Here is a 13,133-nt window from a genome sequence, read left to right on the forward strand (position 1 = left end):
ATTCAAATCCTCTAGCAGAATTCCACAGTCTTTCTTGTTTCTTAGATGCCTTTGTAATTTTGCATCATCCCTCAGGCATGTGTCTGTGTGTGTGTGTAGTGTATGTGTAATTCACCAGTCTTCAGAATTGTTAACTTTATCATCCTATAGAGAGAGAGAGAGAGAGAGAGAGAGAGAGAGAGAGAGAGAGAGAGAGAGAGAGAGAGAGAGAGAGAGAGAGGTGGGGATATAAGAAGGGGAGATAACTTTGTTCACCTTGGTTTCTTCATTCTCTCTCTCTCTCTCTCTCTCTCTCTCTCTCTCTCTCTCTCTCTCTCTCTCTCTCTCTCTCTCTCTCTCTCTCTCTCTCTCTCTCTCTCTCTCTCTCTCTCTCTCTCTCTCTCTCTCTCTCTCTCTGGTCGAGTCTACTTTGAGGTGTTGAAATTGATTCAAGTTTCTTTCAGGGAAAATTATCCACCAATTCCACATTTATGATGGCCTATGATGCAGGTCAAGTAAATCTTTTTGAAACTAAGGGAAAGTAAAGGAAAATAGTCAGATAGAACATAAATCCTGTTATAAAAAGAACAAAGCTAATTATAATAGAGAAATGAACAAATTCAATTATGACACTGCCATTGCAGAAAGGGAAAAGCAGAGCTTTTAAAGATAGTATATATGAGTAAATTATGAAGTTTTACTATTTCCTATTATGAATTTCATAATAGGAAATCAGGACCATAATAGAAAATCAGGATTTGGAAGGATAGTGCTAAGGAGTTTAGGTGCCAAATGAGTGTTAGTAGTGGCCAGACACTTGAACAAACAAGAAGAGAGTGTTTGGAATAGAGAGATGGAGGCTCTTCTGTTGTGGTCATTCCCTGTTGAGGAGAGAGATAAAAAACAAACAAACCTTAGATTTAGAGAATTAACTTCATCATATGTTTTCAAAAACGAGAAAAATTAAAATAAGGTAACTAATAATTTTGATATTAAACATGAGTTTTTTGACTACTGTATTGATTCATGAATAATAATAAACATTACTTGATTATATGGCTAATAATTTTTGACTGCTGTGGTGACTTTAGGACCATGATAAACATTGTTTCATTATTTGGGTCACTGATTTTAGATTATGATGTCAACTTAGGACCCTTGAAAAACCAGATCTGGGAGTTCTTAATGTTGTTATGATAGTGGTGTAGTGCAAAAGTGAAACCCATGACAGCATCATAGAGAGTTAAGTGTATTATATCTGTTATGTCTTGAGCAGTGGAGTTTTCCAATTCCATGAGTCTCAAGAATTATGTAATAATATTTATAAATCAAAATAAATTATCAGTAATATGTCTAGGAGCTCCCTCAATTTGCAAGTTCTAAGTATCAGTGTATTTTGTCCATGCAATTTCTCTCTCTGCATTTGCTTCCTCTGCTTCACCTAAGTGATTAATTCTTTTTATACTTGACAGTAATGTATTTAATAGCTTATAAGATGTGCTTTTTTCCAAAAAAAATCTCAGAAAAATGAGCCTGCATCTTATAAACCCAAGGTTCAGCTTTGGGGCAGTGGCTAGTGGTAAGTCTATGGCAACATCTCATCCTGGAGTGCCTGTCACGTGACATTGGAGACCATGGAGTGCCATCAGTGGCCCTTAAATCAAACCACAAATATCTTTGCACATGTAAACAAAGTGATAATTGTTTCTACACCATAAAAACAACTCTTTTTTTTGCAAGATAACAATGTATAACAGGTCATACTTACATATAACACTAGTCAGGAAGAAATTAAATGATGACGCTTATGTTGCATGTACCAAAACAAACTTGTGGTTGGTTACACACCAAACCTGACAACATGTGTGAGATTCACTGCATTCCTTAGTATGATGCCATCATTCCTTGAGGTAAGACATGGATAGAACAAATTTATTTTCATGGATTTGAACTTGAATAAAAAAACTACAGTTGTACTAAATTTCATGATGAATAAAACAAATTTATTCCCACACTTTTTGGTTTAGAAATGTATTGAATATTTCAAATAAAAATACATTGTAGAGAATATGGTAAATCTATTTTCACACATCCTTATGCTTATGTGTAGAATGATGATAAAAAAAAATATGATGTACAAACTTTATTACCCCTCTGGACTCTGACAGTGTCACTGCCTATGCTATATTTGTTTACATCTCACAGCAGGATTGATTTTAGGACCTAGCAAATATTAAAGTTTCCAAATGTGAAATATTGCAATCTAATAAGAATCTGAATACATATGAGAGGGCTTCAAATGTCAGGTGAAATCCTTCACTTCATAGTCAGAGCTTAAACCTGGTTATTTTTTATTTTTATTTTTATTTATTTATTTATTTTTTTCAATGCCTGCCCAAACTGATGTGGTTCTTATAAGCTTGTGTGTCTTATAAGCCATCAAATACAATAATTAATACATTGTTTTCATACTTTCATACTTGAGCAAACAAACTGAGTTCAGCAGTCTCTGTACTGTTATCTACTGTCATTTGCTATATTTTTATCGAGTAATTTTTGTAATGGAGAAAGGAAGAACTTTTCTTATGCTCTGCATTGAACAGTGTTTTTTCTGGTCCACATAATAGGTTATTAATACTGTTCTAAACTTGCTGCTTTTATGTCAGCACCTAACACCTTGGTGATCCATTTTCATAATCTTTGATTATTCTTGCATTCTTTACTATATTTCATTTGTTATTATTTACAGTTACCTGTATTCCTTTCTTGTTCCAATTTTCAGTGAGCTGCCTTCTTTCACTGTTCCTATAAGTTGTGTGTGTACTTATATCCTCCTGTCATTGTTAGGTGCAGTCATGCAAGTGACTCAGGTGATCCAGCTATCACAGAGGGTTTCCAAAGTTGCCAGGATTGGTATTTAACATAGTATTCCAATGCTTAAAACTGAATCTGAAAATAAATGCAACTATTGGTAGAATTGTCTGCATTATTTTATTTTATTTTTTAGTATGATATTCTTTCTTCCAGATTAAAGAGTTCTATTTTGTTTCAAATTAAATAAATCTATATAAAAAGTGTTCAACATCAAGTTGATGTTGTGAACTGCCTAATGCAGGTGGCCTTAGTTGGAATAAGGTAAGGCCTCAATGCTTAACATGAATGTTACACACTATGTTCTTACTCATATACCTGTTAATACCTTTTACTGAAGAGGTTAGATGTAGCAATCAGAATGTATTTGGCTGGCTGTGGTTACCAAAATAAGTTGACTATGCAGAGCAGAGTATGATGTGCAGAGGTAGCCAAATCAACTGTGTTCACAGTTACCAAGAGCATCATAATCTGACATGCTGACTAAGCATCCAGGTATGCAGTTCCCTCACATGATAAAATGACAGAATGGTTGTATGGAGAGTAGACTCATCCCAAATATGAGGATAGAGAGAACAAGCTAGAGTCTCTGTACATACTATACATAAAGGAACAAAGCTATGAAGACTGTTCTTCCCTCATTCCTAGAAGTCCCAAGCATTTATCTAACATGCGTAAGAAGAAAGGAGAGAGAGAGATAGAAGAGACAGGGAGATGTTAGAGCCAATGGGATTGAAAGCAGTCAGGGAATGACCATGGCTCTGAAGGAAAGACAGAAAGAGTGCAGATCATGACCAAGTAATGTCACATTGGTTTTAACAATGAAGGTGTGATGGTGTGAACACATCTGACATCATGATGATAAAACAAATTAGGGGGTTTCATAAACAACTTGGTTTAGAACATCACCTGATGAGTATAGAGAGGGGTGGGCAGTTGCGAGATTTGAGAAGTGCCACAACATAATGTTTGTGAAGAAAAAAAAATAAGGAAGTTTGCTGATGTTACTGCTTGAGGAGCACCCTAGTGTATTTATCTGTATCAGTAATCACATATCAATATGTATATAAAAGGATCCGGCACATTGGTCTCCATATTAAGGTATTACTCCCTTAAAGTTAACAGTGTCAGGGCATGCCATGTCCCTCAGTGTTGCAAGGTTCAATAAAAATTCTCTAGGTGCATAATTTTTGGTTGTAGCTCCTTTTTTTGTTTCCCTTTTCTTCTTCATTGTCTTTTCTGTTATTTCTAATCCTTTTTTCATGTATACATTTGTTCCAAACATTTTAGTAAGCAGATTGCTCTTCTCATGTCCAATATTGTGTTCTAAGGTTGTGGATGGTACATGGCAAAAGTTTTTATTACAATACTAGCAATTAACATTGTATATTGTATGAGCCACCTAATGCTGTGAGCAGTGTAGTGGGAGGTGAATGGCCTTGAAGTGATTGGTTAGATGTTTTATTTTTGTTGCTTCTTGCTGCTGCCATCATCAGCTTCTTATGCTTTCTTGACATCAGCATACTTGTAACATGACTCAGAAATGCCCCAAGAAGTGAAGAAAAGGAGGACAAGGAGCAGAGTGACACACATCCTCCCTCCAATGTATCTTTCTTGTCACTAAGCTATGCACAAGTGAGTTACCCTCAGTCCCTCCTTCAGTCCTCCGCACAAAGCAATCAAGGTGCCACATTCGCTACATTTTTTTATTTATTTATTTTTTTCATTATGCAGGAGGGACACCAGCCAAGGGCAACAAAAATATAACCAAAAAAAAAGAAAAAACACTGAGATGCTGGTCTATGAATAGGGTCCGAAGCAGTAGTCAAAAATTGAATTATAAGTGTCTTGAAGCCTCTCTCTTGAAGGGTTCAAGTCATAGGAAGGTGGAAATACAGAAACAGGCAGGGAGTTCCAGAGTTTACCAGAAAAAGGGATGAATGATTGAGAATACTGGTTAACTTTTGCATTAGAGAGGTGGACAGAATAGGTGTGAGAGAAAGAAGAAAGTGTTGTGCAGTGAGGCCATGGGAGGAGGGGAGGCATGCATTTAGCAAGATCAGAAGAGCAGTTAGCATGAAAATAATGGTAGAAGATAGTTAGAGATGCAACATTGCAGCAATGAGAAAGAGGCTGAAAACAGTAAGTTAGAGGAGAGGAGTTTGATTTCACCCTGTCTAAAAGACTGGTATGAGTGGAACCCCTCCCCAGACATGTAAATCATACTCCATACATGGATGGATGGATAAGGCCCTTTTACAGAGCTAGCAGCTGGGAGGATGAGAAAAATTGGCAGATACATCTCGGAACACCTAACTTCTTAGAAGATGTTTTTAGCTAGAGATGAGATGTGAAGTTTCCAGTTTAGATTATAAGAAAAGAACAGACTGAGGATGTTCAATGTACAAGAGGAGGACAGTTGAGTGTCATTGAAGAGGAGGGGATAGATGTCCAGAAGGTTGTGTCGAGTTGATAGATGGAGGAATTGAGTTTTTGAGGCATTGAACAATACCAAGTTTGCTCTGCCCCAATCAAAAATTTCAGAGAGGTCAGAAGTCAGGCAATCTGTGGCTTCCCTGTATGAACTGTTTACTTCCTGAAGGATTGGATGTCTGTGAAAAGACGTGGAAAAGCGCAGGGTGGTATCATCAGTGTAAGAGGATAGGACAAGAAGTTTAGTTTAGAAGACCATTGATTAATAATAGGAAGAGAGTGAGTGGCAGGACAGAACTCAGAAGAATACCACTGTTAATAGATTTAGGAGAAGAACAGTGACAGTCTGCCACAGCAGCAATAGAACGGTTAGAAAGGAAACTTGAGATGAAGTTACAGAGGGAAGGATAGATGTCGTAGGAAGGTAGTTTGGAAATCAAAGCTTTGTGAAAGACTCTATCAAAAGCTTTTGATATGTCTAAGGCAACAGCAAAAGTTTCACCAAAATCTCTAAAAGAGGATGATCAAGATTCAGGAAAGCTAGAAGATCACCAGTAGAGCGGCCTTGACAGAACCCATACTGGTGGTCAGATAGAAGGTTGTGAAATGATAGATGTTTAAGAATCTTCCTGTTGAGGATAGATTAAAAAACTTTAGATAAGCAGGAAATTAAAGTAATAGGACAGTAGTTTGAGGGATTAGAATGGTCACCCTTTTTAGGAACAAGCTGAATGTAAGCAAACTTCCAGCAAGAAGGAAAGGTAGATGTGGACAGACAGAGTTGAAAGAGTTTAACTAGGCAAGGTGCAAGCACAGAGGCACAGTTTCAGAGAAAAATAGGAGGGACCCGATCAGGTCCATAAGCCTTCTGAGGCTTTAGGCCAGTGAGGGCATGGAAAAACATAATTGCAAAGAATTTTAATAGGTAGCATGATGTAGTCAGAATACATTTATATGTGATTATTTTAGGTTATTCATTGGAAAAAAGGGTCAGTTTTGTCTGCCAGCAATTGCATCCTATTCAGTGAGCAACACCTACACAGCTGCCATTTAAATCCTCTTGCTCTGGGCATTAAAATTATGCAAAGAAAAAAAAAAACTTTAATAGCCAAAAGGTTGGGTGTATCCACAGGTCATATAAATAAAAATCATATTTTCTAAAGTTATTTTCATATTACCATATTGGACTTTCCCCTTAAATCGTTTTGGTCATGTCAGGAGATGTATTACAGGTGTTGAAGTAAACCTCGGATAATCCAGGAAAACAGCTTTGAACCAAGGATGCTGAAGTAGTAATGGCTAACCTGAACATGAAACTGGCTGGCAAATCATATCTTAGTGACAACATCAGAATCTCCAGACTCCATTACCTACTTATTTTCCCATTGTTTTAGTGACATTTATCATATTTTACCTGTCTTAATATTTTCATAGTTCCTATATGTTATGGAGAATGTCAACTCATGTTGTCACTGGCTGTACTTGTACCACTGCTTCATTTAAAGTTTTCAGGATTTAAATGATATGAATGAACATTACATATACTTGAGTATATGTACCATCATTTATATCCTTTAATTTTTCTTAATGGGCAATATAGGACTTTCGTTCATTATTCATTCCTTTGTTATTCTCCCTGCAGGATCTACAAGTTGCAGCATGAGGGCCAGGCATTCAAGGATGTGGCATCATTACTGTTAGCAATGAGCAAAGAGATGTTGAGGATGACACAGATGTCAACAACTGACTGGTTGATGGAGCAGGGTTTCAGTCCACTGACCATCAGTGAGCTGGTGATGTCAGCACTCCAGTGCAACTATGGGCAGACTCCAGAGATGCATGCTTTTGTTGGTAGGTGTTGGTAGCTTACTGCTAATATAATGTTGGCATAAACTCTTGCCATCGGGATTTACTATGGTCACATTTGTTCTAATATCCTTGAAGGCCTGTTCACCAGGGTGATCAGTGAAAGGTGAAAGCCAAAGCTGGTGGTACCAAAACATTGATATCATGAAGGATGGAAATTTCAACAAAAAGAAAATGGAAAAGGATGTGCTTCACTTTGGAAGATAAATACAGTGTCTCCAGAGTTTCATGGTATCCAAGTTACACCATCCTCAAGTTTCACACTGAGTCTTAAATTCTTATCAATTCAACTCTTACACATTATCTCCTTGAATTTTGCACTTTCATCACATGTATGGTTCATGTCTTCCCACCATCAGTATCAAGAACATACTATTTATTGCATATGTATTTCTGTATACAGCTTACATACCTGAACATACAGATTATTTGTGTGGATAAACCATTTATTTGCCATAACACTATAAGTAGTTATGTCAGCTTGCATGCAAAAGAGGGGGAGAGAAAGGCTGGTGTCACACTATACAGCAATAGCACTGTCACATTGTGAAAACACATGCAGACAAATGAGAGGTGTCTCACTATTGCAGCATTGCCACATCCACATCACTTCCACACCACTGCTTTGCACTGCATCTGAGGACAAACCACACATTCACACAGCTCTAGATGTGGCAGCTTGGCACTGCTGTAGCGCTGCATCACAACAGATGTGAAGACAAAACACACGCACACACACACTTCTAGATGTGGAGGTGCCATGCTACTGCATCACGTAAGCAAAATTTTCAGGATCAGTAATCAGGATAGAAGCAATAAGGGAAATAATAGGTTCAAGTGTGATAAAGTTAGATTTGAAAAAGAGATAAGAAGGAATTGGCTCTTAAATAGGGTGGTAGATGAGTAAAATAGATTTGATAATCAGGTTGTTAGTGCTGAGTCATTAGCTTTAAAAGATTGGGCAAATTTATGGATGAGGATCATAAGTGGAAGTAGGTAGGTATGCTTGGTATAGTGACTGCCACATGTAGGCCTGATGGCCTCTTGCAGCTTACCTTATTTATCATGTTCTTATGACACATATGAAGACAAAACACACACACACACACACACACACACACACACACACACACACACACACACACACACACACACACACACACACACACACACACACACACACACCTCTAGATGTGGCAGTGCTGCACCTCTGTATCACAGTGGATGTGAGGACAAAACTCACACAGTTCTAGGTCATGTGGCTAGAATAAATAAACATTTTTTCAGCATTTTCAGTATCCTGAGTTTAACAATTCAAGTTTAGCCTTGTGCTCTGGGAAGATAGCAATTGCAAAACTTGAGAGAATACTGTAGTAAAAAAAAAATGTAGTGAGAGGAGTTAGAAGAGAGACTTTGTAAGACCGGCTTTGAAATTTAAGTCAAATGGAAAATTCTGAAGATTTAAGGGTGTGGCATATGAGCAGGTAATGTTGTTACATAAATAGGTGCAAAAGCCAGCTTTGCCAAAAGCAAGCTTTGGTGAAGGAGGATAGAAAATAGGAAGGAATAGAGAAGGGTTGCTGCTAGTATCCTCCAACAGCTGAGTCTCAGTGAGGAAAGGATGAAGAGGTATAGAAGAGGAGAGGTGATGTTCCACTGAATGAACCCATGAATGTAACAGGAGTTTTTCTAGAGAACACTGGAGTTTGAGGAGGTATCAAGACATCTTGGATACAAAAAAACTAAGTACCCCCACTTGATTACATCCCCTGCCTTGTCTCATGATGTACCCACAGTCCCCCTGGTGGCATCACAAGCACGTATTATGACCCATTTATGCTAAAACCACATCATAACGAAAACATCAAAGGGAGGGAGGTGAGGGCACAATTAACTCGCGTCTCTCCTCAAGTTCCACGGCGTGGAGACCGAGTGAGCACATTAGGAAAACAACCTTGCTTCTATAAATAGGTGCTTGGCAATTACTGACAAAGAGAGAGAGAGAGAGAGAGAGAGAGAGAGAGAGAGAGAGAGAGAGAGAGAGAGAGAGAGAGAGATCGTTATTCATGTGGGGCATGTCATGGGACAGCTTTGCCTGAGGACATTTATGGTTTCCTCACCAGGTGGGCACTAAAACTGTTCTATTTTTATTTCCCTTTTTTTTATGTAGGAGAGACACTGGCTAAGGGCAATAAAAATACAATAGGAAAAAAAAAAGTCCCCTGAGATGTTGCTCCCCAAACAGGGTCCGAACTGGTAGTTAAAAATTGAAGGATAAGTGTTTTGAAACCTCTCTCTTGAAGGAATTTAAGTCATAGGAAGGTGGAAATACAGAAATAGGCAAGGTGTTCCAGAGAAAGGGATGAATGATTGAGAATACTGGTTAACGCTTGCATTAGAGAGGTAGACAGAATAGGGATGAGAGAAAGAAGAAAGTTTTGTGTAGCATGGCTGCAGGAGGAGGGGAGGCATGCAGTTAGCAAGATCAGAAGAGCAGTTAGCATGAAAATAGTGGTAGAAGATAGTTAGTGATGCAACATTGCGGCGATGAGAAAGAGGCTGAAGACAGTCAGTTACAGGAGAGGAGTTGATGAGATGAAAAGCTTTTGATTCCACCCTGTCTAAATGAGCAGTATGATTGAAACCCCTTCCCCCCCCCCAAACATGTGAAGCATACTACAGTAAAATCCCTCTCATCCGGCATTCAAGTATCCGGCAGCTTCAAGTATCCGGCACATTTTTCTCCGAGCCTTAAAATCAATAAAAAATCAATGTGTACTCATAAAATCGATTAAAATTCCCGCGCGAGGCATACTTTGTCCCCTCGCCACCAGAGAGCACTGCTTCATGCCACCCGCGGCCCACTGCACTGTGTTTACTCATTGACTCAGTCCTGCATGTGCACTGTTTATCGCCTGACGCCTTCATCATGCCTAAAGTTGTAGAAAAGAGGAAGCATGTTGTGCTTACACTTAAGCAGCTGATCAGATCAGCTGCTGATTAAGATCAGCTGATCTTTGTTATGGTAAGATGCGTGAGTGTAGGGTGGTGATTGTGGACATAATTTCACTTCTATTCAAGTATCCGGCATGTTGGCGGTCCTGTTGATGCCAGATAAGAGGGATTTTACTGTACATACATAGACGGATAAGGCCCTTGTACAGAGTTAGCTGCTGAGGGGGTGAGAAAAACTGGCAGAGATGTCTCAGAATGCCTAACTTCATACAAGCTGTTTCAGCTAGAGATGAGATGTGAAGTTTCCAGTTTAGATTATAAGAAAAGGAGATTATAAGAAAAGGACAGGCCGAGGTTGTTCATTGTAGAGGAGGGGGACAGTTGAGTATCACTGAAGAAGAGGGGGTGGTTGTCCAGAAGGTTGTGCTGAGTTGGCAGATGGAGGAATTGAGTTTTTGAGGCACTGAACAATACCAAGTTTGCTTTGTCCCAATCAGAAATTTTAGAGAGATCAGGAGTCAGGCATTTTGTGGCTTCCCTGTGTGAAATGTTTACTTCCTGAAAGGTTAGATGTCTATGAAAAGCTGTGGAAAAGTGCAGGGTGGTATCATCGGCGTAGGAGTGGATAGGACAAGAAGTTTGGTTTAAGAAGATCATTGATAAATTTTAGGAAGAGAGTGGGTGACAGGACAGAAGTCTGAGGAACACCACTGTTAATAGATTTAGTAGAACAGTGACTATCTACCACAGCAGCAATAGAACAGTCAGAAAGGAAACTTGAGATGAAGTTATAGAAAGAAGGATAGAACTCATAGGAGGGTAGTTTGGAAATCAAAGCTTTGTGCCAGACTCTATCAAAAGCTTTTGATAAGTCTAAGGCAACAGCAAAAGCTTCACCAAGACTCAGTAAGGAAATCTAGATCACCAGTAGAGTGACTCTGATGGAACCATACTGGCAATCAGATAGAAGGTTGTGAAGGTTGTTTAAGAATCTTCCTGTTGAGGATAGATTCAAAAACTTTAGATAGACAGGAAATTAAAGTAATAGGATGGTAGTTTGAGTGATTAGAATGGTCACACTTTTTAGGAACAGGCTGAATTTAGGCAAACTTCCAGCAAGAAGGAAAGGTAGATGTTGACAGACAGAGCTGAAAGAGTTTGACTAGGCAAGGTGCAAGCATGGAGGCGCAGTTTGGGAGAACAGTAGGAGGGACCCCATCAGGTCCATAAGCCTTACGAGGTTTAGGCTAGTGAGGGCATGGAAAACATCATTGCAAAGAACTTTAATAGGTAGCATGAAGTAGTCAGAGGGCAGAGGAGAGGGAAGAATAAGCCCTGAGTTGTCCAAGGTAAAGTTTTTAGTAAAGGTTTGAGTGAAGAGTTCAGCTTTAGAGATAGATGTGATAGCAGTGATGCCATCTGATTGAAATAAAGGAGGGAAAGAAGAAGCAAAGTTATTGGAGATATTTTTGGGTAGATGCCAGAAGTCACAAGGGGAGTTAGATCTTAAAAAAATTTTGACACTTTCTATTAATGTAGGAGTTTTGGCTATGACATAAGATTCATGTGATGAAAGGCTCAGGTACCTTTTGTGGGCCATCTCTATCATGTACAGTATAAGAACATTCTGTGTTAAACCAAGGTTTGGAAGGTTTAGCTCAAGAAAAAGAGTGAGGAATGTACTATGCCTCCATGTCAGACACTATCACCTCTGTTATATGCTCTGCACACAGAGACGGGTCTCTGACACGGAAGCAGTGAATATGTGATTCACATAGTAAGAGTGTATAGATATATGTAGTGGGTATAGTCCAGTGCTTATAATAAGACAGGTTGTCTTTAGAGTGCAGGCTACAACCGTACTCCATGTAATTGAGACTCACTATAGGAAATGGACATGGTGGAGGATCAGCAGCTGGATTGCACCACCCGTTAAGCTCCCACATGTACCTCCTTGGGAGTGACTACAAGTTTCTAATGCTTTCTCCTCTGTCAACATATTTTTCATGTACACTCAACCCCCAGCTATCGCGAGAAATTGGTCCCTTAACATCGCCGTGATAGCTAAAAACGCGATAGCCATTGTTAAGAATACATAGGAAAAAAAAAAATTGTTCGTGGCCCGCCAGAGTAGCAACACAATTCAACATATTGGCACCTTTTTTTTTCCCTTATCTCACCATGATTTATAGATCAGTCTTGAGGAGGACATGATTTGAGCTTCGCACAGCATTATGTCCAGCACTATCACTAGTGAGGTTCATATGTGCCTTAATGTGGTCCTTCTTAAGGTAAATACCTCTCACTGTAGACTCGTTGATGCCTAACTTAGCGCCCACTGAACTTTTACTTTGTCCACTCTCGATCAATTTCACTATCTCATATTTCACAGCATATGTAAGGTTCTTCCTCTTCTTGATTTCTTTCCCAGGCGCCGCTGTTGCCTTTCGCTGGGTCGGGTTGGGTGGTAGCGATCTCCCTGGGTGGCCAGGAGGGGGAGTAGAGGCCATTGTCCCGAGATACACACGCGTGACCTTGAGATTCACCACGGCACGTGCCACTCAGTCAACTGTGGCGGGAGGGACTAGAGGGATGGGGGAGCGGGAGAGTGGCTGGATAAGGAAGCGGGAGTGTGCAAGCCAATCACGGCCTAATATGTCAGTCAAATTCAGCCAATTAGCAAGCGAATCTGGCCAAGAAATATGACGTAGCTGTCACGTGAACATCCTGGACATAGGATGGGCCGCGATAGCTCCACTAGGATTCGCGTTAGCCCATTTAATGTGTTTTTTATTGTTCCCGTGATAGCTTTAAACCGCGTTAGCAAAACCCGCTATAGCTGGGGGATAAGTGTATATTTTCCTTTACTGCATCCTCTCTGCATTGTCTCTCCTACCTCTTCCTATCCTCACACCTTCACTTGCATCTATTTTTTTTTTTTTTTTTTTTTTTTTATGTAAGAGGGGCATTGGCTAAAGGCAACAAAAAATTTTAATAAAAAAGGCCCACTTAAATGCCAGTTTCCAGAG

General features: G+C 39.3%; 1 protein-coding gene across 1 annotated transcript in view; it reads left to right on the forward strand.

Moving 5' to 3' along the window:
• LOC135113774 (prenylcysteine oxidase 1-like) overlaps window positions 1-13,133 on the forward strand; it is a 210,812-nt gene that overhangs the window by 98,015 nt on the left and 99,664 nt on the right. The window contains exon 4 of the mRNA XM_064029358.1: window positions 6,926-7,134. Within this exon, the coding sequence (XP_063885428.1) occupies window positions 6,926-7,134 (209 nt within the window). The remainder of the gene's footprint in view (window positions 1-6,925; window positions 7,135-13,133) is intronic.

This window comes from Scylla paramamosain, chromosome 26, assembly GCF_035594125.1.
Source record: "Scylla paramamosain isolate STU-SP2022 chromosome 26, ASM3559412v1, whole genome shotgun sequence".
NCBI lineage: Eukaryota > Metazoa > Arthropoda > Malacostraca > Decapoda > Portunidae > Scylla > Scylla paramamosain.